Genomic DNA, 25,473 nt, shown 5'->3' with positions numbered 1-25,473 from the left:
TTTGCATTAACAATGTACCATAGACCCTTGATGGCTGCCAAACCTCGGGCAACTGTTTTCAAATTCTAAGGCGACAAAGAAAGGGTGGAATAAGTAGAAGAAGAAAAATGGTTTTCAAACAAAGACAAGCTAGCAAAATACACATTTGTTTACAATTGAGACATGCTAGAACATTCCGTACACACTTGCTCTAGTCTGAGACAAGATAGCACAATCTATACAGACCTGTTTCAATTTGAGAGAAACTATCAAAATCCACAAGAATTTGTTTCAGAGTCAGACCAAATAATCTATACAAATTTGTTTACGACTGATACAAATCTATACACACTGTTTTAGACTGAGACAAGCTAGCAAAATCCATACACACTGTTTTAGACTGAGACAAGCTAGCAAAATCCATACACACTGTTTTAGACTGAGACAAGCTAGCAAAATCCATACACACTGTTTTAGACTGAGACAAGCTAGCAAAATCCATACACACTGTTTTAGACTGAGACAAGCTAGCAAAGTCCATACACACTGTTTTAGACTGAGACAAGCTAGCAAAATCCATACACACTGTTTTAGACTGAGACAAGCTAGCAAAATCCATACACACTGTTTTAGACTGAGACAAGCTAGCAAAATCCATACACACTGTTTTAGACTGAGACAAGCTAGCAAAATCCATACACACTGTTTTAGACTGAGACAAGCTAGCAAAGTCCATACACACTGTTTTAGACTGAGACAAGCTAGCAAAATCCATACACACTGTTTTAGACTGAGACAAGCTAGCAAAATCCATACACACTGTTTTAGACTGAGACAAGCTAGCAAAATCCATACACACTGTTTTAGACTGAGACAAGCTAGCAAAATCCATACACACTGTTTTAGACTGAGACAAGCTAGCAAAATCCATACACACTGTTTTAGACTGAGACAAGCTAGCAAAGTCCATACACACTGTTTTAGACTGAGACAAGCTAGCAAAATCCATACACACTGTTTTAGACTGAGACAAGCTAGCAAAATCCATACACACTGTTTTAGACTGAGACAAGCTAGCAAAATCCATACACATTTGTTGTACACATGTTTTCGTACACTCTTGTTTCGGATTGAGACAAAATTCATACAATTTTTTAGGAGAATGAGAAGCTGCAAAATCTCTACATACTTGTATCGCCGAAAAGAATAAGGATAAGCGGACGAAGTTGATTGAGATCAAAGAGTAAAGCCAGGAAGGTTTTGATCACACTAAAATCGCACTGATCTCTCTCTCTCTCTCTCTCTCTCTCTCTCTCTCTCCGAGAACATCCCCCGTGACGATGTTATATATAGCGTAATTTCTTGGCAGTGATACTCGTCGCTGACACATTTTCGTAGCATTAAAATGCTTATAACTCTCCGATATTTAAGCATTTGTATTAAAGAGTTGAGTATCTAAAGGAGATACATGTGAAAACGAGTTCAGCTTTCAAAAGCATTTGTAATAGTAAATGCAGCGTTTTGTAGTTTGTAGGAAATTTATCTCAAACAAAACCAGTCTATCGCATCGATAATCATGCTGAGTATTAATCAATAAAGTCAGTTAAACCTATGCTATTTTTTGTTGTGAAGTCGGGAAAGAGATATTGACAACTTGAATGTTAAGCGTGGGTGGAAATCATGTTGTGCAGCTGTTGGGCTGATTGGTACGTCGATATGTATTACGTAATGACCTAAGACTGTGAATATAAAGAACATGTAGGATGCATGTAGGTAGACGTGGCCGATTCTCGGGTATATTAGCTTTATTAGTGAATAAAACCTCATTGCCAAGAGAAATATTAACTTAACGTATGTCTTCGTATTCAGCTAATATTCCATTAGCCATGTAGTACAGCTAACGTATATGATGTGAAAGACCGCAGTTACATTTAATATCTGTATCGGTTGGTAAATTCTACGATTTGTTTTTTTATTATATAACCAAAAGATTACCATTTAACATGGCATTGTCACTACAAAATTATCTATTATATAAGTGTTTGTTTGGCTCAATCTAATGGCATGGCACATTCTGTATATGGGATTGACAGGTCAATTCATTATACTAACATTAATTATCTTATCGTGATATGATAGACCACGTGACATTGTTTATGGAATTCATCATTTGATTGCTGACAAAAATAATCTCGTTTTTGGAACATGTTTGTTGCTTTAACAGCAAAACTTAGAAACATACATCTACATGTTTGACAAGTTACTTGTTATGTTCCTGTGAATAATACTTAAACCGGCTAACCTTTCAGGAAAGGTGTTATCTTCGGTTGCATTCATACGTATGTAGCATACAATAGGGTGTCTTGTTAGTTTGTTTTCATTCGTTATTTTTATAATCTCGTTGCTCGTAACAACATTATTGGTTATGGGGTTTTCTATCACGATAGACCCGGGGTTGTATGCGAGGTTATGTTTCCCCTACCATTGTTGACGAGATTAAATATATAGGCTTTATTTTCAATAATCGTCTTACATGTACATAGAACAGCTATGTTAGGAACATTGTGTCTCGTACTAAAATATTGTTTTTGTTTTATGACTATATAAATCGCCAGAAATTCCAATTTTAGAATAAAGCCCGCCGGCCTGAAATATACATTCTATTCAACAAGAAGAGTTGGAGCGTGTCTAACGTTAAGAAATGTGTATCCAGGCAGTGTATTATTGTATTTATCTTAGTCATCTGTAACATTGTATCCGAATGTATTGCGTGTAATAAGAGTAATATTGATAATGCTAAAAATCTCTCTGCACATTTGTTGTAGTGTTCCCAGTTTACGTATTTCCTCGTAAGAGAAGAACTTCTACGCATGCTTCGTGTCAACATCGTTTTATCGCCACTCATTAGTTGCTTAACTAGTCATGTAACAACACATTTTACTAGGTGATTGGCCTGACTGTTAGATTTGTTAACCTCTATTTTTAGAAGCGTTTATTTTTTGTTTTTAAGTTTTATATTCCATATTGATTGCCTTATCGTAATCGTGATCAATTCCTGGTATTTTTTTTATGATAATAAGTAAATAAATAATAATGAAAAATAATATCAACCTTTTTAGAAAACAAACATGAACGTGTTTTAAGCCTCCACACACTGGAAAGCAAGCATTACCGTTTACAGAAAAAAACAAAACAATGTATTATTGTTCTGACGACAGCGAATATGATTAAGTATGCATCAAGGTAGCCTCGTTTTGAAACTTGGCCATGTTAAATTGAGGATGTTGGCAATGCTCTCTAGCAGATCACCAATCAGCTAGAGCCTGGCGCACCGCTGAACTTAGACAGGTAACGTACATTTAGTGTTATTGGGTATGAAACAAGTTGTATTTCGATTACATGGCGTTAACATAACTTTCACGTAAGCTTCGATCAATTCTATTGTATTAGTATGACCATGAATGTTTTTAATTTCTGTATCTGTGATCTCAGAGTATAAGTGGTGTCAACTCCTGACACTCTCTGCAGTGTATTGCAGTATTTGACCTAAATGTTTATTTAAATCGCGCACCGTGTCCCAGTATCTAACGGTTCCTTAATTAATAACACATATATTAAATGGGGATATTTATTTGGATTTTAAAATGATATTCTGTATAGCTCAACACCCGTGGTTATAAAAGAATAATTTTGTTTTTAATTCATCCAATTTAGGATCCTTTTAAATTGTTTTCTGAGAACCAATATGTACCAATGACCGATTTCCCGACATGGTATAACATAGACTAATAACATTATATTTTGTTTTCTATTATTTTGTAATTAAATAATCATAAAAACTCACTAAACACATCTCAAATGCTTTGATATGTGACGCAAATGCACATTTTCAGCGTTGTATACGATTTAACAGCAGTTCCACGAAATTCGTCAACACACGTATGTGGCCGTTATTTAGTTCTTTTTAGTTCCTTGCATGGAAGGACCCCAATACCTTCCACGTTAGAAGCTAGTTCATTTATCACTGAAATAATGTCTCATAATGACATGGAAGGTAACTTGTTCTACGTGAAGTAGTGGTGAAATCCGGTGATTGTGAACCCATCGAGTCGACTGACGTAATCAAACAGATTATCACGCGCATCACAGCCACGTGTGTTTCAGTTCGGGTTACCCGCACATTGTGTTGTTGATGACAGGCGTAAACGCCTTTGTAGTGAGTATTATCATTAGCGCGATTCGTTCTGTGTTCATGACACGGCATTTCTGTACGCCTTGACAGTTAACTCTATGAATATTATAGTATGTGGCATATATACATCGGGCAGCATTGACCATGGTTACTGAAATGAAATAGTCTTAATTATTTATTACAGAAAAAAATATTGTTAATAAAATACGAAAAACACGTATGCCAAACACAATGGATTAGACAAGCATTAATCATTGAGTAAGTCGTTGAGGATCGGATTTAGGATAATAAGCTTCACTGAAAACAGTATTACTGTAAATATTTGGAAATGAGTAAACATGTTTTTAAAAGTTACTTCCTAACATATGATATAGACATTCCAGTTGTGTTAATGACGTATGCATCATCGTCCCCGGCAGAAAAGTCGGAAAACTACACGCTGGAATGAGAATATAATTTAGCGGTCTTTCTTTTAAATATGCCATTTGAAGTAAATGCACTCATTTTCTCTGAGATCTATCATCCTAAAGGCTGGAGCAATTGTCAAGTAACGAGCCCTCAAATAACCGGAAAATTGAAATTGTCCATTGCTATACATACATACATGCACGCACGCACGTCGCAGTCACTGCCCACACTCGGAGCAGGGTCACCGACTTTTCTCTCGCAATGATTTCAAACTGGTAATCGTTTGTACATCATTACAAGCCTCGTTGTCATTATTAGTTATTATTAGATCGAAACCACTGAGAACATTTTCTGATTATAAAAAAATATATATCCGAGAAACCAAGTTCTTGATAAGTCTCTCATATCCCTTAAACGCGTCTATTTGGTGCTTGTTTTACTCCTAAAGAAACAAACCGTGCAGGTATAATTTTTTCGAAGCCAAATTTATTTTCCAGATGTATTGCACAAACCTGCTGATCTCCCAATAACGCCAGGAGCACTGATATTACGTGGCGTACGATCCAAATCAGATGTTTTAGTTTGACACTTCTTTCAAAAGTTTAAAACACATTTCGTATTCCAATATATGCCAATGTACCCGATATATGCCAATGTACCCGATATATGCCAATGTACCCGATCTATGCCAAGGTACCCGATATATGCCAATGTACCCGATATATGCCAATGTATCCGATATATGCCAATGTACCCAATATATGCCAATGTAGCCGATATATGCCAATGTACCCGATATATGCCAATGTACCCGATATTTGCCAAGGTACCCGATATATGCCAATGTATCCGATATATGCCAATGTTACCGATATATGCCAATGTACCCGATATATGCCAATGTACCCAATATATGCCAATGTATTCGATATATGCCAATGTATCCGATATATGCCAATGTACCCGATATATGCCAATGTACCCGATATATGCCAAGGTACCCGATATATGCCAATGTATCCGATATATGCCAATGTACCCGATATATGCCAATGTACCCGATATATGCCAATGTACCCAATATATGCCAATGTACCCGATATATGCCAATGTACCCGATATATGCCAATGTATCCGATATATGCCAATGTTACCGATATACGCCAATGTACCCAATATATGCCAATGTACCCAATATATGCCAATGTACCCGATATATGCCAATGTACCCGATATATGCCAATGTACCCGATAGATGCCAAGGTAACCGATATATGCCAATGTACCCGATATATGCCAATGCACCTGATATATGCCAAGGTACCCGATATATGCCAATGTACCCGATATATGCCAATGCACCCAATATACCCGATATATGCCAATGTACCCGATATATGCCAATGTACCTGATAGATAACAAGGTACCCGATATATGCCAATGTACCCAAAATATACCAATGTACCAGATATATGCCAAGGTACCTGATAGATGCTAATGTACCCAATAGATGCCAGTATACCAGATATATGCAAATGTACCCGATATATGCCAATGTACCCGATAGATGCCAAGGTACCCGATATATGAAAATGTATCCGATATATGCCAAGGTCCAATATATGCCAATGTACCCAATCTATGCCAAGGTACCCGATATATGCCAATGTACCCAATATATACCAATGTACCCGATATATGCCAAGGTACCTGATAGATGCTAATGTACCCAATAGATGCCAATATACCCGATATATGCCAATGTACCCGATAGATGCCAAGGTACCCGATATATGAAAATGTATCCGATATATGAAAATGTATCCGATATATGCCAAGGTACCTGATAGATGCTAATGTACCCAATAGATGCCAATATACCCGATATATGCAAATGTACCCGATATATGCCAATGTACCCGATAGATGCCAAGGTACCCGATATATGAAAATGTATCCGATATATGAAAATGTATCCGATATATGCAAATGTACCCAATATATGAAAATGTATCCGATATATGCCAATGTACCCGATAGATGCCAAGGTACCCGATAGATGCCAAGGTACCCGATATATGAAAATGTATCCGATATATGAAAATGTACCCGATATATGCCAATGTACCCGATATATGCCAATGTACCCGATAGATGCCAAGGTACCCGATATATGAAAATGTATCCGATATATGCCAATGTACCCGATATATGCCAAGGTACCCGATAGATGCTAATGTACCCAATAGATGCCAAACATTTAGTAAAAGAATAGTAAAGGATACACGGAACACCTTTAAAGCACACGATAGGAAACTCTGCTGATATTTATATATCTGGATCTACATATGGTGTTTTATTTGTGTTTTATTTCTCAATTCACAAATCATTTGTTATAGAAAATGGTTTTCCTGACATTGCCCGTTATGTGCCTATGTGTACTGGTTGCAAACGTCGAGGCTATATCGTCGGAGCCGTCTACATATAAAGACGTCACAGGAGACATTATGCACAGCAAACTCAAACACACCCTTCGTGAGTTGTTTATTAAAGAGGTATCCCACCTAACAAAAAATATAATAATGGTAAGTTATTTATCGTTATTTATTGTTGATTTATCAGTTATCGTTGATTTACTTTCTCTGAACATTTAGTTATAAATTAATATTAATAAAATTATAGTTTCATTGCCAAATAGGGAAATACCAAGAGTCATTATTATATCTGTAATATACACAATATGTATTTTACCTAAGGTTTCAGAAAGTTATTTAAGTTAATTGTAATAAGGTTGTCGAACCTTAGCCAAGTAAAGGTTTTGCTCTGATTCGAACTTGCATTTGAGTTTATCTATTTTCGTTAATAATATTCACTTCTCCGTTGTTTGTCGTATTCCACGCATTGGATCAAAGTTGTAGAAATGGCTTGCACTTATTTCAAAATGCTTCACAGTATTTAAATAACTCATTTAAATAAAGGCAGACACTGAACAAACGTCCTCACAACTGATTTATCTATATTAACTACACAGTACCAAATCAGTTTACACGTTAATATGGGTCAAGAATTATTGAAACTAGTATTACTTGAAAACGAAATGTGTTCACCCATTTCAAAAAATAATGGCATCCCTTGCGGTAATAAGACTTCCAAGACTGAAATATCAAAACCGCGTCTTGTTACCCATACAGGAAATGGCCATGCCCACGCTTTTTTTGATTGGACCCAATTGATTGGCGCCCCCACTAAACACCGTTAATCACACAACTCATCACATTTTATTAGATTCGCTCAAGAGTACGTGACCTGTGGTTTCACATCTGAGTGAGATACAAGAACCGGAAATAACAGATATTCTAAACCTACAGGGGTAGATCCCGGTTTCTGTTTAAATGTGATTGTATTTCCATATATGGCAATTGTACTTCCGTATATGGTGATTGTACTTCCATATACGGTGATTGTACTTCCATATACGGTGATTGTACTAACTTATACGATGATTGTTCTTTCTTGTACAAATGTAGTTGTTAATATTTGTTAACTAACAAGTCGTTGACTTCTAAGAAACGTTGTTTTCAACGCTTCGGGTTACCATGGTTACCATTCTTGGAATAAACGTCTACAAATATTAAATATAATTAGGACAGTGATTCATTGGGCGTAAGTTAAGTGCATGTAAGAAGTTTTCTTCGTGTTAGCTAAACTGGAACATTATAACGGCCATTGACGCTTCTCTACACAAGCATAATAACAGACTACTGAAACTAAATATAGAACGACTATTCCTGTTCCAAGCATTTATTATGTCAATTGTATCTGAAGGGTGTGAAAACGATCATAACCACCAAATGCAATGCCAGGCAGCTTTATTTTCCTGATTCTTTCAATAATTGCGGTCTTATTGATATTGTAAAGCTACAACTTGGTTTAGCAAGAATTGATAAATTCACATATTGAAAATAAATTATTTTTTGTTTTGTTTTTATCCTGCATGGTTATAAAGATTGACCATCATAATGAACTTATCGTTAATTACCGGGGGTAGTGAGACAGGGGGAATTGAAAAAGTCGGTGATTTGAATGACACTCTCACACTACAGGGACCTAAAATCCCTGACCCCCAATGTTAATGGGCGGCAGTCGTCTCGCCGCGTCCTGTTCGATATGCGACGTATACAACGCCTGTAAAATACATTGTTTATTTACATGAAATTCGAACACGCGCTGCGCGACAACCACCGCGTTTTAAGTTGGAAAAATATTTAATATTTGCATCGACATCCAACATGAATATTCATATCAATCTCGCATTACTAAATAAATCAATGATCAGTTAAAAAGCACCATTTGACAATTTAGCATAAGTTATTTTTGTGGAAACATTTCATAAACAGCATTTTCAAATAATCAAAAGTCAGATTTTGCACGACATTAGAATTACCAGAAAATGGTGTTATTCACTGAACTATGTCTCGGCGTGTTGACAAATGTTAAATAAAATGACATTTGATTTTGCTTTCAGACCAAAATTATAACCATGCTGAATTCAACATTGTACTCATCGAAAGATAACATTGTTATGAAAATATTATAATATAGATATATGTTATGTACTACCAGAGTAGAGTTACATAATATTGTATGCAGGTTCTCATAATTTATTGTATCTGCTTTCAACAAGACATGTTTAAGAAAAGATATGTTGAAGATAATTAACGTCTAGCAATGCAAACAATATATAATTTAAAGGGCCGTGGTCGCGTCGCGCCGCGTTAAATATAAGTCCTTTTCGACGTATACATTGCGTGTAAAATATATTAGTTGTTTATTCGAAACTCGAACGCACGCTGTATTGCGAATAATAACGTCATACCACTGTTTATTTTGTTCTTTCAAGACTAAAGAAAACTGTATGACGTCATTACTCACACATTGACGTTATTTGATAACAATACCTACACCACGCACGAATAGCACGTTTTAACTACAGGAAATAGCTTGAAATAGACATGCACATAGGAGAGGAAAGGATTACTGGAGGCGAATATTCTGCATGGCCTCATTTTATCTACCTGGTGCACATACACCGTTACAATTAGTCTCTGACATTCTATCTAATCGATCGATTATGCCACATCATCGATGATAGATTGAATGCTCTAAATTAAATTCGACCGTGACCTCATTCACTGTAAACTGTAATCAAGATGGTCCGTCTTCCTCGCATGAGTATTAATTCACACAGAACGCATATGGCGATGTTGCATCTCGGTGCATAATTCACAAATCTACGCATATAATCCTGGTCAGCCTGCTGAATGATTTGCAAACTAGAAATAATTTATTGTAGATAATATGCTTATCGATACTAAGCTAGTTTTCCGACTAGTTGTAACCCATCATCTTGTAACGATACATTTAAAATAATTATTACCACTCGTCTTTGAAGTTCCGGAAATTTAGTAACACTTTTAATAATTTAATTGTGTCGTAACAGGCAAACGGAATTTAAATTTGTTTCAAATTACAAGCTTTATGGAAACGCACTTGTCAACTTTGATATCGTGTGATCATTTTGCCTACGTAGTATGTTTTTGTCGCCACATTTCGCAACATGTGTAGATAAGCACACGGCTACTACCACTTTATAAACCTTAGTAGGAATAGATTCTGCTCGACATGAGCATATTGCAAGGTTTTTCTTTCGTATTGCAATTTACCTAAATCAATAATTACAAGCTTATCACAGCCGTTATAATATTAATATGGATTTATCGCAAAGGGGTTTATCAACACTGGGCGACTAGCGGATATCTTGAATTTAGAGTAATCAACGCCAACCATGCTTGTAATAATCGGCTACATTGTGTCTGACTTTCTTTGAGTCAGTATGTGTTACGTTTAGACACTAATGTATCTTTACTCTTTTAATTAAAACAACGGTGTCACTATTCAATTGTTGAACAGCACTGGATTTTGCTGTAAATAAGTTAATATTGACTAATTTTGTTTTGTTTTATAAATGCTAGACGTGGAAATAGTGATATCATCAACAATTTGGTCAAATCAATACTAAATATAACAAAACAGTTTTTTTTTTAGAAAGCCAAGACGGTGTTAGATAACTGTAATAATTTGTATAGGATCCAAGGCGGGCGCAAAGAACTTTGACCCAATTTTGTATTTTATTGTTGTAGGTGGCCTCAAACAATCAATTCAGGTATACTGTCCGATAAACCATCACGGTTCGTAGCCACCTCTAGACAGACTAAAATAGTTGTCTTATTAATGAGCCTCGGTGTACCGTGGTTGATTTCCGAGTTGAGAGATTGCCTTTAAAGACGACGCGCTGATATTTATCTTTAAATAAAAAGCCACCTGTATAGTATTGTGGAAGCGTGAATGCTGTATAAGTAACTGAGTAACGAGGTCAAATGGTTCGCGATGATTCAAAAATACATGTGTTAGTTAGATTTTATAAAAAAAAATAGTTTGTGTTAGTATTAATATTAGAGCTATAGTAGGATTCCTGGTTTTGCGAATCATGGACAGAAAACTATGACATAATCGTTTTCGGTGGTATAATTAGTATGACGATTGGTAAGATGGCATTGCCTATACACTGTAGATTCATTTCCTGCCAGTACATCCTCAGTGCTTGAGTGGAAGCCCTGAAATAGTCATTAAATCGCTATAGCGCGAGTATACATGCGGTTATCATGTTCATTATTTCGTAGATATATCGTGGATATGACAAACTCGCGCGGTTTATTAAATGGTTGGAATGATCCCGTTAGACACAAAGTCACTTTTCACGTTATTGACGAAATACTGTTGTATATGTGACATAGATGAAATGAACGCGGATGTGTTTGTTACAAATTGATTAATGTGTTTAAATGAAAGATCACAATAATTACTGAGCTTACATTTGCACCAGCACGTACGTACACAGTGTGTATGTGCCCTCTTATCACTCATCAACTGAACAATGAATAAAACAGTGTTCAGACTAAATCGACGCTTGTCATGGACGCAATGTGAATTAAACATTCGTAAAATATGCGGTACAACAGTTGTTTCTAAGATTACATCGAGTGGGCGTCTTACATAGCGCGAATGAAAGTCTACATTCAATGAAATAATTTAGATTAATATTCATTATCTCGCGATACCTTAAATGATATTTACCCGGTGGGCATTATATCGTATCGTATTATTTGATTTGATTTACATATTTGTGAGTATTTTCCTTTCTGTTGACGTCTTTGATTTTGTTTTATTTCTACGAGCAGCCGTGGTTAATCAACGTATTTTGAAATTCTTCGAAATAAGAATATACAAATACAAAATGATGTTCATCTTCAATTTGCATATGATTAAAAATAAACTGACATTATTTATTCTGTATGACATAAAACATACACATAATAGCATTGGTTCTCTGGAGGGAAATGCCAAAGCGAATATATATTAGTATCACGTGTCGTTTACATATTTTATAAAACGCCAACGTATCATTTGTCACGTGGTTACATTTCCTATGTTGTTATGCCCAGTTGTTATATTGAGGGACTGTCGTCCAGTGCATTATTTAGACTTTCCTAAAAACATACAATGCGTTTTAGCTTCTTATTATTTTATCGGTTTAACTGTTTTCTGTTTCATATCCCACAATAAATTAATGGCAAATGAAAATTTAGGAGTTCGATTTCAAATGAACAAGACAAATTCTATGTGCAAACAACCCAGGCAATGGAAATCATTTTCTGCCCATAGCGCCTTGTAAAATAGGAACAGTTTTATTAGTGTTATTTCATTTGAGGCAAAATTCTTCAATTTACTCGGTTTCAAAATAATATTAACTGAAAAAAATTATTCGTTTACTTCATTTGAATTATGTTTCCCTTCAAAAATCAATTATGACTCAGGTTTGGGTAGCCGTATTGACTCCGTATCGATTATTCTTATTGATATGTACAAACAAATCACGTGACATACGCATGCTGTGTCCACACAGTAACTATAGTGGATATCAAAAATCGACACCCACACCCAAATCGGAGTTTTTAGTAAAGTATGTTTTTGTCTGAGGCAAATATAATATCTCGTTGCAAACTTTAAAATAACAGACTCAAAACTTTAGCTGAAAGCTTTGTTTGACATACAAATAGACAGACAGTCTGGTTTGACGAGGCACGAGGGCGCAAGATATCAAGCATATTTATATTTCGCCGGATTAACGGCGATGAACACAACAATCGCTAAGCAATTGTGATGATCCACACCATCGCATCTTAACTGGTATAGAAAAAAGATATCCCTCCAAAACAATAAGTATTCGCCACAAGTCGGCAAATACATATCCATATAAGAGTGTGAAATCACAATTGAAGCGGCGAAAAATTAAGATTTGCTCACTGCGAAATATTGGCCAAACACCACATTTGAAATCATTTCCGGTTTTCATAATGTAAGAAAAAATGTTACCGTCTTCATTTTTATTTTCACTCGTATCAATAGAATGAACTGGGCTGATCAGTTTTAATAAAATGTAGTTATTATGATTATATTCTAATGACAAAGTTGATTTATGCTATTGTGTAATACCTTTGAAGCCATCTTGTAGCTAAGACAATTACAGGACTTTCTACGCGTGCCTCGCCGAAGCTCACTGAGAACACTCTAAGCTAAGTGACTTGTGAATGCAGATAGAAAACGTGGTATGTTCGTGAGAAGGTCATTACAGTTACTTTCACGACGTTTCTATCTGACGAGTGTTGGAATAACTTGCGTTTCTCAATTCATTCGAATAATTTTATACTGTATGTTTGTCACTGCTGAAAGTAAAATTTACTGTATATTTCTCTGTTTTTCTTGAACAATGTCTTTACAAAACGCATGCTATTGAGTAATGTGTCACAGATGAAATACAATATTGCTTACTTTAAAGCGGGGGATTCGTCGCCTGCGCATGCGTCAGATGGCCATAGCATGTCATTAATTACAAACAAGTGTCTACCCATGAGCCTTTGCGTTTTTAGCGTGTGTTGTTATCGTCGCTTGGGTGTCAATTCCCGCGCGTCCTCAGGTGACGACCCTCTCGCTTTAAATATGAGTTTCTGAAGATATGTAGTTATTCGGGCAATATCACGGTGTTTTCCATGCATTCGACCGTATTTAACTAGCTGGTACTTTGCGGCAAACTGCGTTATGGTATGAAGCAAGTATTGAAAACCGACTTTGAACTTGCTGTTCAAAGATAACTACTTTGTTATGACAAGACAATACGAAAGCAGAGAAATTGATAAAAACGGATGCTCCTTGTCGCCAATCACAATAAATGTTAATGACTACTAGTATATTGAAATCTAACCGACATAATCTGAGATAATTGCTTTTAATAAATATTTTATTTTTCAAATTTACAATTGTCATTATTAAAAAAATGGGCCTGAACATGGATGCCAGGTCAACTTCAAATTGAAATTCGTTCTCAATAACGCAATAATATACCCTACTGTGTAAGGCAATTGTATAACCGTTTCTTTGTAACCATTACAGAGCCACTCGGAGTTTTTTTATCTATTCTCACAGTTCACAGTGGCTAAACATCCGCGGATAAAACGTGTTAATACATTTTAAACTATATGAGTTATTAAATCAAATTGTTATTCTTGCTTAATATTATTTAATTCCAAAATCGTATACCCTTGAAAAAAAATGTATGATACTATAATCAGAGGTTTTCAGAATTACAGTACCAGCTGTTGTGAAAATCTACGTATTATCGTGCGTGATTACTGCTTCTTGAATGTAGTGTAACTTTTTTATGTAAATAACAATGGAGTAGGAATAGAGCATTTTCCGTTCACTGCGAGAATCACGCGTTATGCGTGAAATCGAACGTAAAAACAGGACAAACAAAGGTCATAGCGTCGTAGTCGCGTCAAACATCGCGTGGGATTCGACAAACGCGAAAGTCATTCGAGGACATTTCCATGCTTAATAATGTGCTGTCCACATTTGATGATAGGCAATTTCGATTAAGTAAGGGTATTCGGAAGCAATATTCCTCTGTCGAAGATCGGCCGGTCAATGTAAGCTACGAAATAAAGAAATTCTAGTTCAAAATCAAATCGTTCGATTTTTGCGGCAGACGTTCGACGCGCGTCTTTCATGCATCTCGGATTCTATCTTTACTTGGCGGTTATTCCCTGAGATAATTACCGCATAGTACAAATATAACGTCATGATTGTGATTAACTTATGGTGCAATCTCATTGCAAGTAGCCCCTCCTGTACTTACTGATTATCATTGCTTGTATTAACTTGTTTGTGGGACAAGGAAACAAAAATGAAATTAGTGTAGTAATTATTTTTACCTATTTAATATAGTCTACACGATTCAATAGTAACTGTCCACTCGTGAGTGCGATGCATGCTTGCTATGTGAGTTAACCAATATATAAGTATTCCAATGAATGGTCCTCAAGGAAAGAACGACGTCATAAACTGTCTTCATTGCCGTCTCTTTTTGTTTCAATAGCGGTTGACAATTTCAACGTAATATATATCCAAAGTTTATGACACAAACAAACACGAGCATGTACATGAAACAATAATTTATTTGGCAAATATGAGGGAACACCACAAAACCATCGTACACAAAATATGAGACAATACAAAACAGGCGGATAAGATGGCCCCCTGGTGCAGCACCAACAACATTGAATAAACCAGGTGTAAACCATCGTCCGCCTGCACGGTGTTGTTCCGTTCGGACATTCCTCCCTCTACAACACCGTGCGGTAATACCATTCATAACCGTGTATGTCACGTGGTTGCGCAATAGAAAGTTTACCGACCAATAGAAAGCTTTGTTACAAAGACTGCCAGAAAGCGCTCGGAGCTCTGCATTTCTGATGTTTTTGGCTTCATTACTGCCGATATGTGTTGCAGTGATATCACGAGCTTTGGGGTATAACACCTACTCTTCTATAATAGTCAACAGTGGTGACAACACTATTACCACTATTATTAAGTGAAGCTTGAATAGCTTTGGTCTGAATATCATGATGTATGGATATTGTCGCTGTATCGCCTCGACATCCAAGCCAACACAGCTTTAGCTGTGCTCAGCGACATTTATTCTCGGGTCAGGCATTTTCACCGCCTGGCAACCATCATGGTGAAACAAAGGCCATAAAAGTCCCAGAAAACGGTATTTTGGGATGGTTGTTGTCACTCCCTACATATGCAACATATTTAAATTTGGTTGGATTTCTTCAAAGTTAAGTTTGTGCTGTTTTCTCGATTTTAGCTATTTTCACCGGCTTTTTGATCAGTGCACAGCAGCTCGCGCAGAGTCCATAGAAATACTTGGTAGAGTGGTGCGCGTCTTAAATAGCAACGTGGAGCGTTTAGTGACTTAACTCCGCCTCGAAGATTTTGATAGCTTGGCCAAGCGCGTTGAAGAAAGAAGTTATATGATTGGCTGTTGTTAAACTGATTCTAAACTGTGAGGGCATTGTCACATACACATAGTCCTAATGAAATACTTCAAGGTGATAGTGGAGTGCTTCGCCGGAACATTCACCTTGAAAATTCAAGATGGGTGTAAACTAGCTGACTTAACGTTTCTACACTAAAATACAAACTAGGCTAAGACTAAAAAATTATTGGTCAATGCAGCATAACTACATGATGTTAGTATGGAATGGCAGATTGCAGCGTGACTGCAACTTGAAGGTATACGACAGCAAGTGCTGCGGCAACACCCTAGTTACATTTCGGCAAGAACAATGATATACAATAACAAAGTGTTATACTACTAGTGTATTACCACAGGCATATGGTACACAGTCGGAAGCAATAGTTAATATAATGATTTCTCTTTTTTTCCAGAAAAAACTTTATGACGACAACTTTGAAATGTTGCTGAATCATCAATTATCTCCCAAAATGGTTTATGATCTTACTCTGAAAACTAAAAAGAATAACTTTCCTGATTCAACAAATGTGTACAATCAGTATGAACACACAACTGCCAGTGTACCTGTAACAAGTGGATTATCAGACGCGAATCTTTATGATGATGATGATTCTAATGCAGCTGATTTAACAGGCGATGAGTTGGAAGCGGAAAGTATAGCATCATACGGACCATATACACAATTTCAGTTCAATTCACAGCCCTCTGAATTTGATAGATCGTTTTCGAGTATTGTTGACAGCGATGAAGCAGGAATATCCGATCAACTTGATGCGCCACCACCAAACATTGCACACATGGATAGCCTAGATATTCAAAATACGCCCCAAGTCCCGTTTGGAATCCAGCCACATATTGTGCCCCATTTCCGTGCCGGGTTCCTACCACCGGTATGTATGTATGACATTCACATATAGCAATAAGGCGCTATCAACGTTGTCGCATGTCAATGTTGGCTTCTATTTGCTTTTTATACCTCGCTGCAAATTTAAATCGCCACTTAATTGACTGTCTGGGCTCAGAGTTGTATTTATACTAGCCAGAAAGCAGGACTTGCAGTACTCTCATATCTCGCGAACGTCATTGTAAATTTTAAGATTGATTTCAGTATGTGTTACTATTAAATTGAAAGTGTTACTAGTAAATGAACGCAACAAACATCACTGTAATCCTATTCTCTACTCTGTGTAGCCAATGGTTAAAGTGGAAGCCTGGTTTTCTTGGGAAGATTTTCCAATATTCAGTGACAGCATTGTGGTCCCACCCATGGCAGATGTAGTGGAAGTTCTGGATAAAGCCTATGCGAGTTTCGTGAGAAAACGTTCTGTCTCTAACTACCCATATCCCTCTCACTATGAAATAGAAAGAGTAAGTGGGAACTGTGTTATTCTGAAGGACTTTGTGGGTGTTCCTGTACAAAACCAACTAGCATGGACAATAACAATACTAGGACTACGAGGCGAGGTAAGACAAACATTGTGACTTAGGCATGTACCCTGGTCACCTTTCAAACTGCTATATTTTAGTTATTACTAGTCGTTGATTTTTAAATCTGCATGTTTAGCATTTCAACACGTTTTGAAACAACGATTCCTGATCTTAAATTCAAACACGTTTCAAACACGTGGTACCTCAAATGGCAAACATTCAACCTCATCTGCTGTTGAGAACACATCTCCTTAGATCTTTCGCTTTATGAGATGCCGATTGTTTATAAATAATATGAATAATTATGATGTCTGTAATTGGGGTCCAAACAGGGATTGGATCCCTATTGTTATCGTTCTCGATTTTCTTCTTCTTCCGACGTTTTTTATGTGCGCTTGTTTGATAAAACCGCTGAAGGAATCTCCTCAAACTTGCGGATTTAGAGCGGGAGGGTCGTCACCTGCGCACGCGCGGGAATTGAGTCCCAAACGATGATAACAGTACACGTTAAGAACGCAAAGGCTCATGGGTAGACGCTTGTTTGTAAACAATGACACGCTATGGCCACCTGGCGCATGCGTAGGTGACGACTCCCCCGCTTTAAAGTATGTAATATTTTATTTCATCTGTGTCATATTACTCAATAGCATGCGATTTGTAAAGACATTTTTTTAAAGAAAAACTGAGAAATGCACAGTAAATTTTACTTTCAGCAGTGACAACATGCAGTATAAAATTAGTCGAATTCGCTTTAACTAATATTTGTTATTTTTCTTCTGTTGTGACAGAAACTATCCGAGAGCTTGTGCCTGCCACCAGCAGACCTGTACGTGTTGCCTGGTTATACAGTTGAGCTTGTGTATGGACCCTTTACTTCAATAGAAGACGAAAAAAGGAATGTTAACTTGTGAAAAATAATAAACACTTTCCTTTATCTGGATAGTATCGCCATAAACTATATTGCTAAGGCACCACAATTTCAGTAATTGGTACAGTCTATAAAAGTGTCTTTGAGAAGAATCCAAATCTGCAATATACAACGTGTTGCTGTAAATCACGTACTTATATCACATTAAATGTACACAGACAATTAATTATGATTTTGTTAAAATTTAGTCGTATTGTCCAATGTTGTAACAGTTTACAGTTGTGTCATATGACCACATGTACCCAGATTTAAAGATATGTATAATAATAATGATAATTCTAATTATTGTTGTTTAATTTATGTAATTTCTTATCAATTGATATGTATATTTGTGGAAGTATTATTTATATTAATAATTTAGTTCTTCAACTATATACACAACAACATTAATAAATATAAGGTAACCTTTTACAGATTTCAAACTCGTACGATTGTCTTTACTTGAAAACACTTCTTCATTGCTTTGTACAAATAGAACATCAAGTGAATTAACGCATCAGCTAACATGCTATACAGATGTGACAGCCTTTAGGGCAACACGCCGATCGGAAGGACGAAGCTTCTGTGTATTCATGTGTGACCATGCAATATCAGATTTCGGAACTTCTACTTGCAATTAATAAATTTAATTGCACTCCGAGTAAATTTGACCCATTTGATATCCGCTGTGTGCCATATATCCGTTTCGCAGTTTTTAAAACATTTCGATAACGGAAACGTAATTTATGATCGCGGAGTCATTGAGACTACGTAGTGATTGGTGATTTGCATAAATGATTTGAAAGGGGTAGTTGTCGCGCCACATATGCGTCAGATTTCTTTGGATAAATACGTTGATTTCCCCGGTATTGGTGTTCATAGGTTAGGGAACACACAGAGGATTGTAATGCACAATATGAACCTCGGTACCGCCTTTGCATTTCACTGTGATGGAGGTTATCAACAATTTCGATCATATACTAGGACCCATATCTGACGCATAAGCGAATCACCGTTAGTTGACCCTCACGGTTTTCGGGACGCATCGTTTACTATTCACTATATACTGGTCTTTTCATAACCAAAATAGATGAAACAATCTCACGATGCGCGGTCATGTTGCCACTGGGTGAATAAGAATATTATCATAATATTTAGTATGCCTGTATGAGCCAAATAGATGACAGGTTATTACTACATGAGGATAATAACAATTATTGCAATGCTTTATTGCACTATAATCTATTATATAGGAATACATAACCAACGTCATTATATACTAAAGTTATTTTCCAAACCTACGCTGTGTAAACAGCAAATCTAAAGTTTGATGTAGTTAAAGCGGGGGAGTCGTCACCTGCGCATGCGGCAAACGGCCATAGCGTGTCGCTGTTGACAAACAAGCGTCTACCCATGAGCCTTTGCGTTTTAGCGTGCGTTGTTATTGGCGCTTAAAACTCAATTCCCGCGCATGCGCAGGTGACGATCCTTCCATTTTAAAAAACACCAAGGAACGATTATGTCGAATTACAATAGAACGCTTTGTTAACTGGCAAATTTGTTAATTTAAAGCCCTTCAATATGCTTAAATTTGTGAAATGAAGGACCAATGAAAATAAATGGTTTTACAGTACGCCGTTTCTGTAAGTCGCGCCATCCAGCGACAAAGTGGATAAGTGTTTAAAAGGAAGCAAAGGACACCGTGGAGGGCGTTGATACTGTTTTGATCTGTGGTCGTCCGCCAATGAATACATACTGGAATAAATAATAACAAACTACCAAACATCATTGTCAAGTTTAATGACAGTGCTTACACCCATTTATGCCATGTTGATGTCACGGAAGGAAATTATATTATAATTTTGATTACCTAAGTTCCCCGGGGGTCCGACTTGTGGAAATACCTGGAACCCATGTCTGTGAAAGGGGTTTTCAAAATGACCCAAAATACGTTTTTAAAGGACAAAATTTCGTACCCTTTTCCCTGTTAGAAAGCTTAAAGATCACACACCTTGAACTCGCGCCTGATCTCGCGATATTTAGGCTTTCTAACCCTTCAGTGTAAGCACGGGTTGGTCATAAGCCGTGATCGCCCGTGATCGAGGGTCGTTAACCAGGGGCCGGACGTTTCCTCGTACCCTTTTCAATGTTAGAAAGCTAAATGATCACACACCTTGAACTCGCGCCTGATCTCGCGATATTTAGGCTTTCCAACCCTTCAGTGTAAGCACGGGTTGGTCAGAAGCCGTGATCGCCCGTGACCGAGGGTCGTTAACCAGGGGCCGGACGTTTCCTCGTTTTTGCAATCATTGAAATCCTTAAAGCAATAAAAAAAAAAAACGATAATACCATTTAAAAAATAACCACCCTTATCACGCTGGCAGTACCGGAAAAGACACCCTTTTTGGCTATTTTGACTGAAATGGTAACCCTAAACGCTTAACGCGCGTTAACGTGCTTTTCTTTAAAAATACACCCTTTTAAGGCGTTTTCTTTCACAGACATACGTTCCAGATCATTCTTTAAGTCGGCCCCCCGGGCTAAGTCCCCCTAATCGACAACGTCGCCATAGAAACTGAGGGACTGTGGTTTAATTAATCATGAATTGGTCTTTTAATATATCCCGAATATTCACATGAATTGCGCCCTCAACCGACATATACAATTTCCTTACTATTACCTGGCAACACGTCAGAACTATGTTCCTCATTGTTGAGTATCATATTTTGTATTGCTCGTGGAAAGCACTAGAATAAAGTGATGATTTTTTTTTAGAAACCCCGATCTCTGCAAATGCTTTTGTGCAATTCTTATGCAAATGTCATGAAAATATTTCATGGTCTTTGATCGCGATTCATCGTCAATTCAGTCATGATCAATTCAGGGTGCATAGAATTTACAATTTCCAATTTAAATTTAAAATGTTGATCCTAAATATAATTGACCTTTTGTGTAATCGTTTGCCATCTAGAATGTAGTCAATGTAGTCAAATCCCAAATGATTGATTGATTAATTGATATATAGTTACAGGCCAGAACGACGTCGACGCTGTGTCACCCAATTAGGCATTACTAGAGGGCGCAACATAACTGTCAATATACTATTTTAATATACCTAACATAGACTTTATGACATGTAGTCTGAGGGCGTTAAAGTGAGTCAAAAGTCAAAACTATACCCTGAAACTGGTAATCCCCAGGTTAATAGACGCACAACAAATATTTGCATTCATTATTGAACCTATTTCACCTTGCTGACACTTAAAAAGGCCCCAAACTTAATGTAATATAAAGATATATATATATATATATATATATATATATATATATATATATATATATATATATATATATATAGAGAGAGAGAGAGAGAGAGAGAGAGAGAGAGAGAGAGACTGTACACTAAACTATGGCCTACAAGACTGAATATGCACTGGTAGTTAGTATAGTGCGCATGTGCTTGGACGTGGTGTTGCTATTTTGTGTCTACTTAAAATATAGAAAATACTGAAAAAATAACAATACCTACCGGAATTAAACTTGGCTGAAATCGTTAAAACAATGAAAATGTCAGAATTTTGCGCTCATTTGCGATTTACGTATAACTTACTTTCAATTTTATTACAGGCGAGCAATATTGATAATGTATTATACATTACCATTTTTGATGCAGAATCAATTGATGGAAATTGTATGTAGTTCATGATGTATATGTTGTTGTTAATAACAATACCGCGGTTTGCACTAACTAAAATGTCTTTATCTTTATCATATTCAACTGTAACAATTTATCATTGAAATGAAATTGAAAATGTAATTTAGAATTATATTTATACTTTACTACAGGAATAAGTACAACAACCATTAAATCAAATGATTCTGATAATTTCACAAGGAAAGCATTGCTAATTTTTCATTGTTTCAGTGGGATACATGCATGATACGATCGGCTCATTTGTATAAATATCAGTGAGCTATGAAAGTAGCGTTTCAAAGTATGTGTTTACATGTTTCAAAGTATGTGTTTACATGTTTCAAAGTATGTGTTTACATGTTTCAAAGTATGTGTTTACATGTTTCAAAGTATGTGTTTACATGTTTCAAAGTATGTGTTTACATGTTTCAAAGTATGTGTTTACATGTGCATTTTGAAATATAACACTTGTTGAACGCAATAAAATCATGTGTGGATTTATCCCTTCAAAAAAAAATAAAGCAGTGGCACCAAAATGATTGCCGTTTGAATTGTTTTGCAATAGACACAATTTTAGAATGAAATGATTTGATATATATGTGAAGTGTATATTGTTGCGTCAAATCCAAATTAGACATTGCCCTCTAGTGGCTGCATTTTTATGTATTTCTTGGGTTCATACCGTGTTCTCTGGCGATGAAAATGATTATTTCCTTGAAACATCTCTTCACTTTATTCCATCATTATTTCAATTAAGTCTGATTATTGGTCGACTGGTTATCATATCAATCTATATTTCATCTGCTTTTGTATCGCATTTTTTGAAACAAGTATTTATATCATGTGAAAAAGCATACCCAAACACACTACTTAGTATGACATCACTTTCTATATTTTGAATTATATTTGGATGGAAATGAGGGTGAAGAAAGGATAGTTTCCTCTGTGTCACATTTAACATATACTCAAGTTGACATTATAGTTAGACCTATGTGACCTGGTAATTATGATTGTTTGAAATTACTCGAAATTTGAGATTTATGTACTTTGCAAAATGTATTATTGTCGCCAACCAGAATTCACGAAAAGATATTATAAAATTAATTGTTCACAGGCAAGGCATCCACGATGTTCTGTTAAAATCGTAATGGAGGTTAAATTGATGCATTATTATATTTGTTCAATATTTCATGATATTTAATTGAATATCAATTGTGGTACAAAAGTACTTTGTTCTGCCAGCTTAACTTATGAAATACATCAGAGCATCTGATGAACTTGAATTATGAGGGAAATGGAAAAGGAAATTAACACTGTATATTGAGCTAGTGTTAGTATACCTACAAGAGGACAGGAAATGTTATGCAAAATGTCGCCATGCGTGAGAAATATACATGAGAATAACATTTAAAGCTGAAAGACCCAATGAAACTATTTGATCAACATCGTACACAAACTGATCGTAATCCAAAGAAGAATGAAACCAGGAACCAAATGATTTATTCAACTAAAACATCACTGACCTGATAGATCAGACAGCAAGGAATCTTATGTGAAAACAAAAATACCTGGTACAAATCCGAATCTAGCTGTACTAAATTTCAGAAACACAGAATCACCAAGTATAAAGTCCAAAGACTCATATACCTACAATGAATAAACTTCTCAAACCAACAATAGTTGAAAATGTAGAACATAAGATAAAGAAGAACAAAGCCAGACAGGTCACAAAGTAGGCAATGTCAGAATAACTGCCAAACCTGGAAAGAAGTCAACATGCAATGCATGCACACTAAAGTATAATTATGAAGTTATAACAAAGAATGAACAGGAATTCTTATATATATATCAAATTCAGCAGCTGTCAATATTACAGAAAATGTTGCGCCTCAGCCACACCAGATAACCAAGCACTCAGCCACACCAGATAACCAAGCACTCAGCCACACCAGATAACCAAGCAAACCCCACGATCACTTAATAGGCTATGTATTATAGCTAGAACACGGTAGTTATCTGCAAAAGTTACATATATGAAAACTGTCCATTAGTTAAGAGATACACGAATTTATTCTACAATTTGCCCTCGAATTTAAACACACTATTTTGTTCTGGTTCTAGAAAATATCGTTGTATAACTGTACTATCACTTTATTGCATTAATATGTATTATTATTCAATGTTCATGTTTGCAGTTGAGTAAGCATGGTTTGAAAGTGTATGGTTAAATAACACAGCATATGATTCATTTCATATTTACATATTTTGATGAAGTACTTTCCATCACCAATCCTAAATTTAATGATTATATTTTTCTGCTGCATTCTTAGATCTGATCAGCTTTATACCAGACTATATGACAAAAGATCATCAATTTTCGACACCTTTACAGCAGTAACTCAATTCTCTGCTACATATGGGGTAAAAATTCAAAAGGTCTTTTGGCAGATATAATTACCTTGCATCAATGTAACATGAAAGAAAGCATTGGTTTTCGAATTTCGGTAGCTTCTTTTGGCGTTTTTTCACTGATCGACGATATAATATATAGCAGTATATATTAAACGAAATACTCCATTCCTGTCGCAATAATTTGATTCTTTCTTATTGGTCAATTACCTTAATGTCAGAAAATATGACATAGAACACTTGTACTGTGATTAAACTAAAACCAAAATACACCCTAAAAAGTCGAAATATTCTGAATAGTTAGTTTTTATCAGATGACTTGGGTTTTTTGCTTTCAATTTTGTGCGATCGCACTTTGTTATTGAGTGGTTTCACAAATTTCATGATCTGTATACATCCAGTACTGCGTATGTAATCGACTGTGTACTCGAGTTATTATGAGGACTCCCACATTATGCACTCAGACGGTACATATTTTCATCGAACAACGAATACTCTTAGGGTACGTTTCTCTGCTTTCACGGTATCCTCGTTATTCAGCAATATAATGAGGGCGCTACATATTTTTGATGAGATCACTATGATTGTGTATGATATAAGATTATCGATTTGTAAACGCGTTTATTTAGATATATTGACTCCCACCATTGGAATTTGAAGTGTTTTGTGTCATCATTTGTAGAAGAGGAAACGTACTTTTTCTGCCAGTTGCAGCATAAATGTTTATAGGCTTGAATTTTAAAATTAGTAGATGCTCACCAACTCATTCCGACACTTACTTTTCAAGACATCATTCACGAGTTAACATAGCACACAAAGCAGATAAACAATGCGCCATCAGATGTGTGAGCAAATATTTTTTCATTACTCAGAAATGACACGACAAAGCCATGACTTGTTATCTGGTGTCACTGCATTATTTATTTATTTATTTGCTTCATAACTCGAGCCCATTATT

At 36.1% G+C, this 25,473-nt stretch overlaps 1 protein-coding gene across 1 annotated transcript; it reads left to right on the top strand.

Moving 5' to 3' along the window:
- Window positions 1-3,274: 3,274 nt before the first annotated feature.
- On the top strand, window positions 3,275-18,782 carry LOC146734321 (uncharacterized). Its single transcript, XM_085508392.1, has 5 exons — window positions 3,275-3,327; window positions 6,980-7,165; window positions 16,491-16,967; window positions 17,269-17,541; window positions 18,294-18,782. The coding sequence occupies exons 2-5, from the start codon at window positions 6,983-6,985 to the stop codon at window positions 18,414-18,416; spliced, it is 1,056 nt and encodes a 351-aa protein (XP_085364518.1). The 5' UTR covers window positions 3,275-3,327; window positions 6,980-6,982; the 3' UTR covers window positions 18,417-18,782.
- Window positions 18,783-25,473: the final 6,691 nt, after the last annotated feature.

Source organism: Saccoglossus kowalevskii, chromosome 15 (assembly GCF_978046115.1).
Source record: "Saccoglossus kowalevskii chromosome 15, keSacKowa6.1, whole genome shotgun sequence".
Classification (NCBI taxonomy): domain Eukaryota; kingdom Metazoa; phylum Hemichordata; class Enteropneusta; family Harrimaniidae; genus Saccoglossus; species Saccoglossus kowalevskii.
This window is presented reverse-complemented; position numbering and strand designations above follow the sequence as displayed.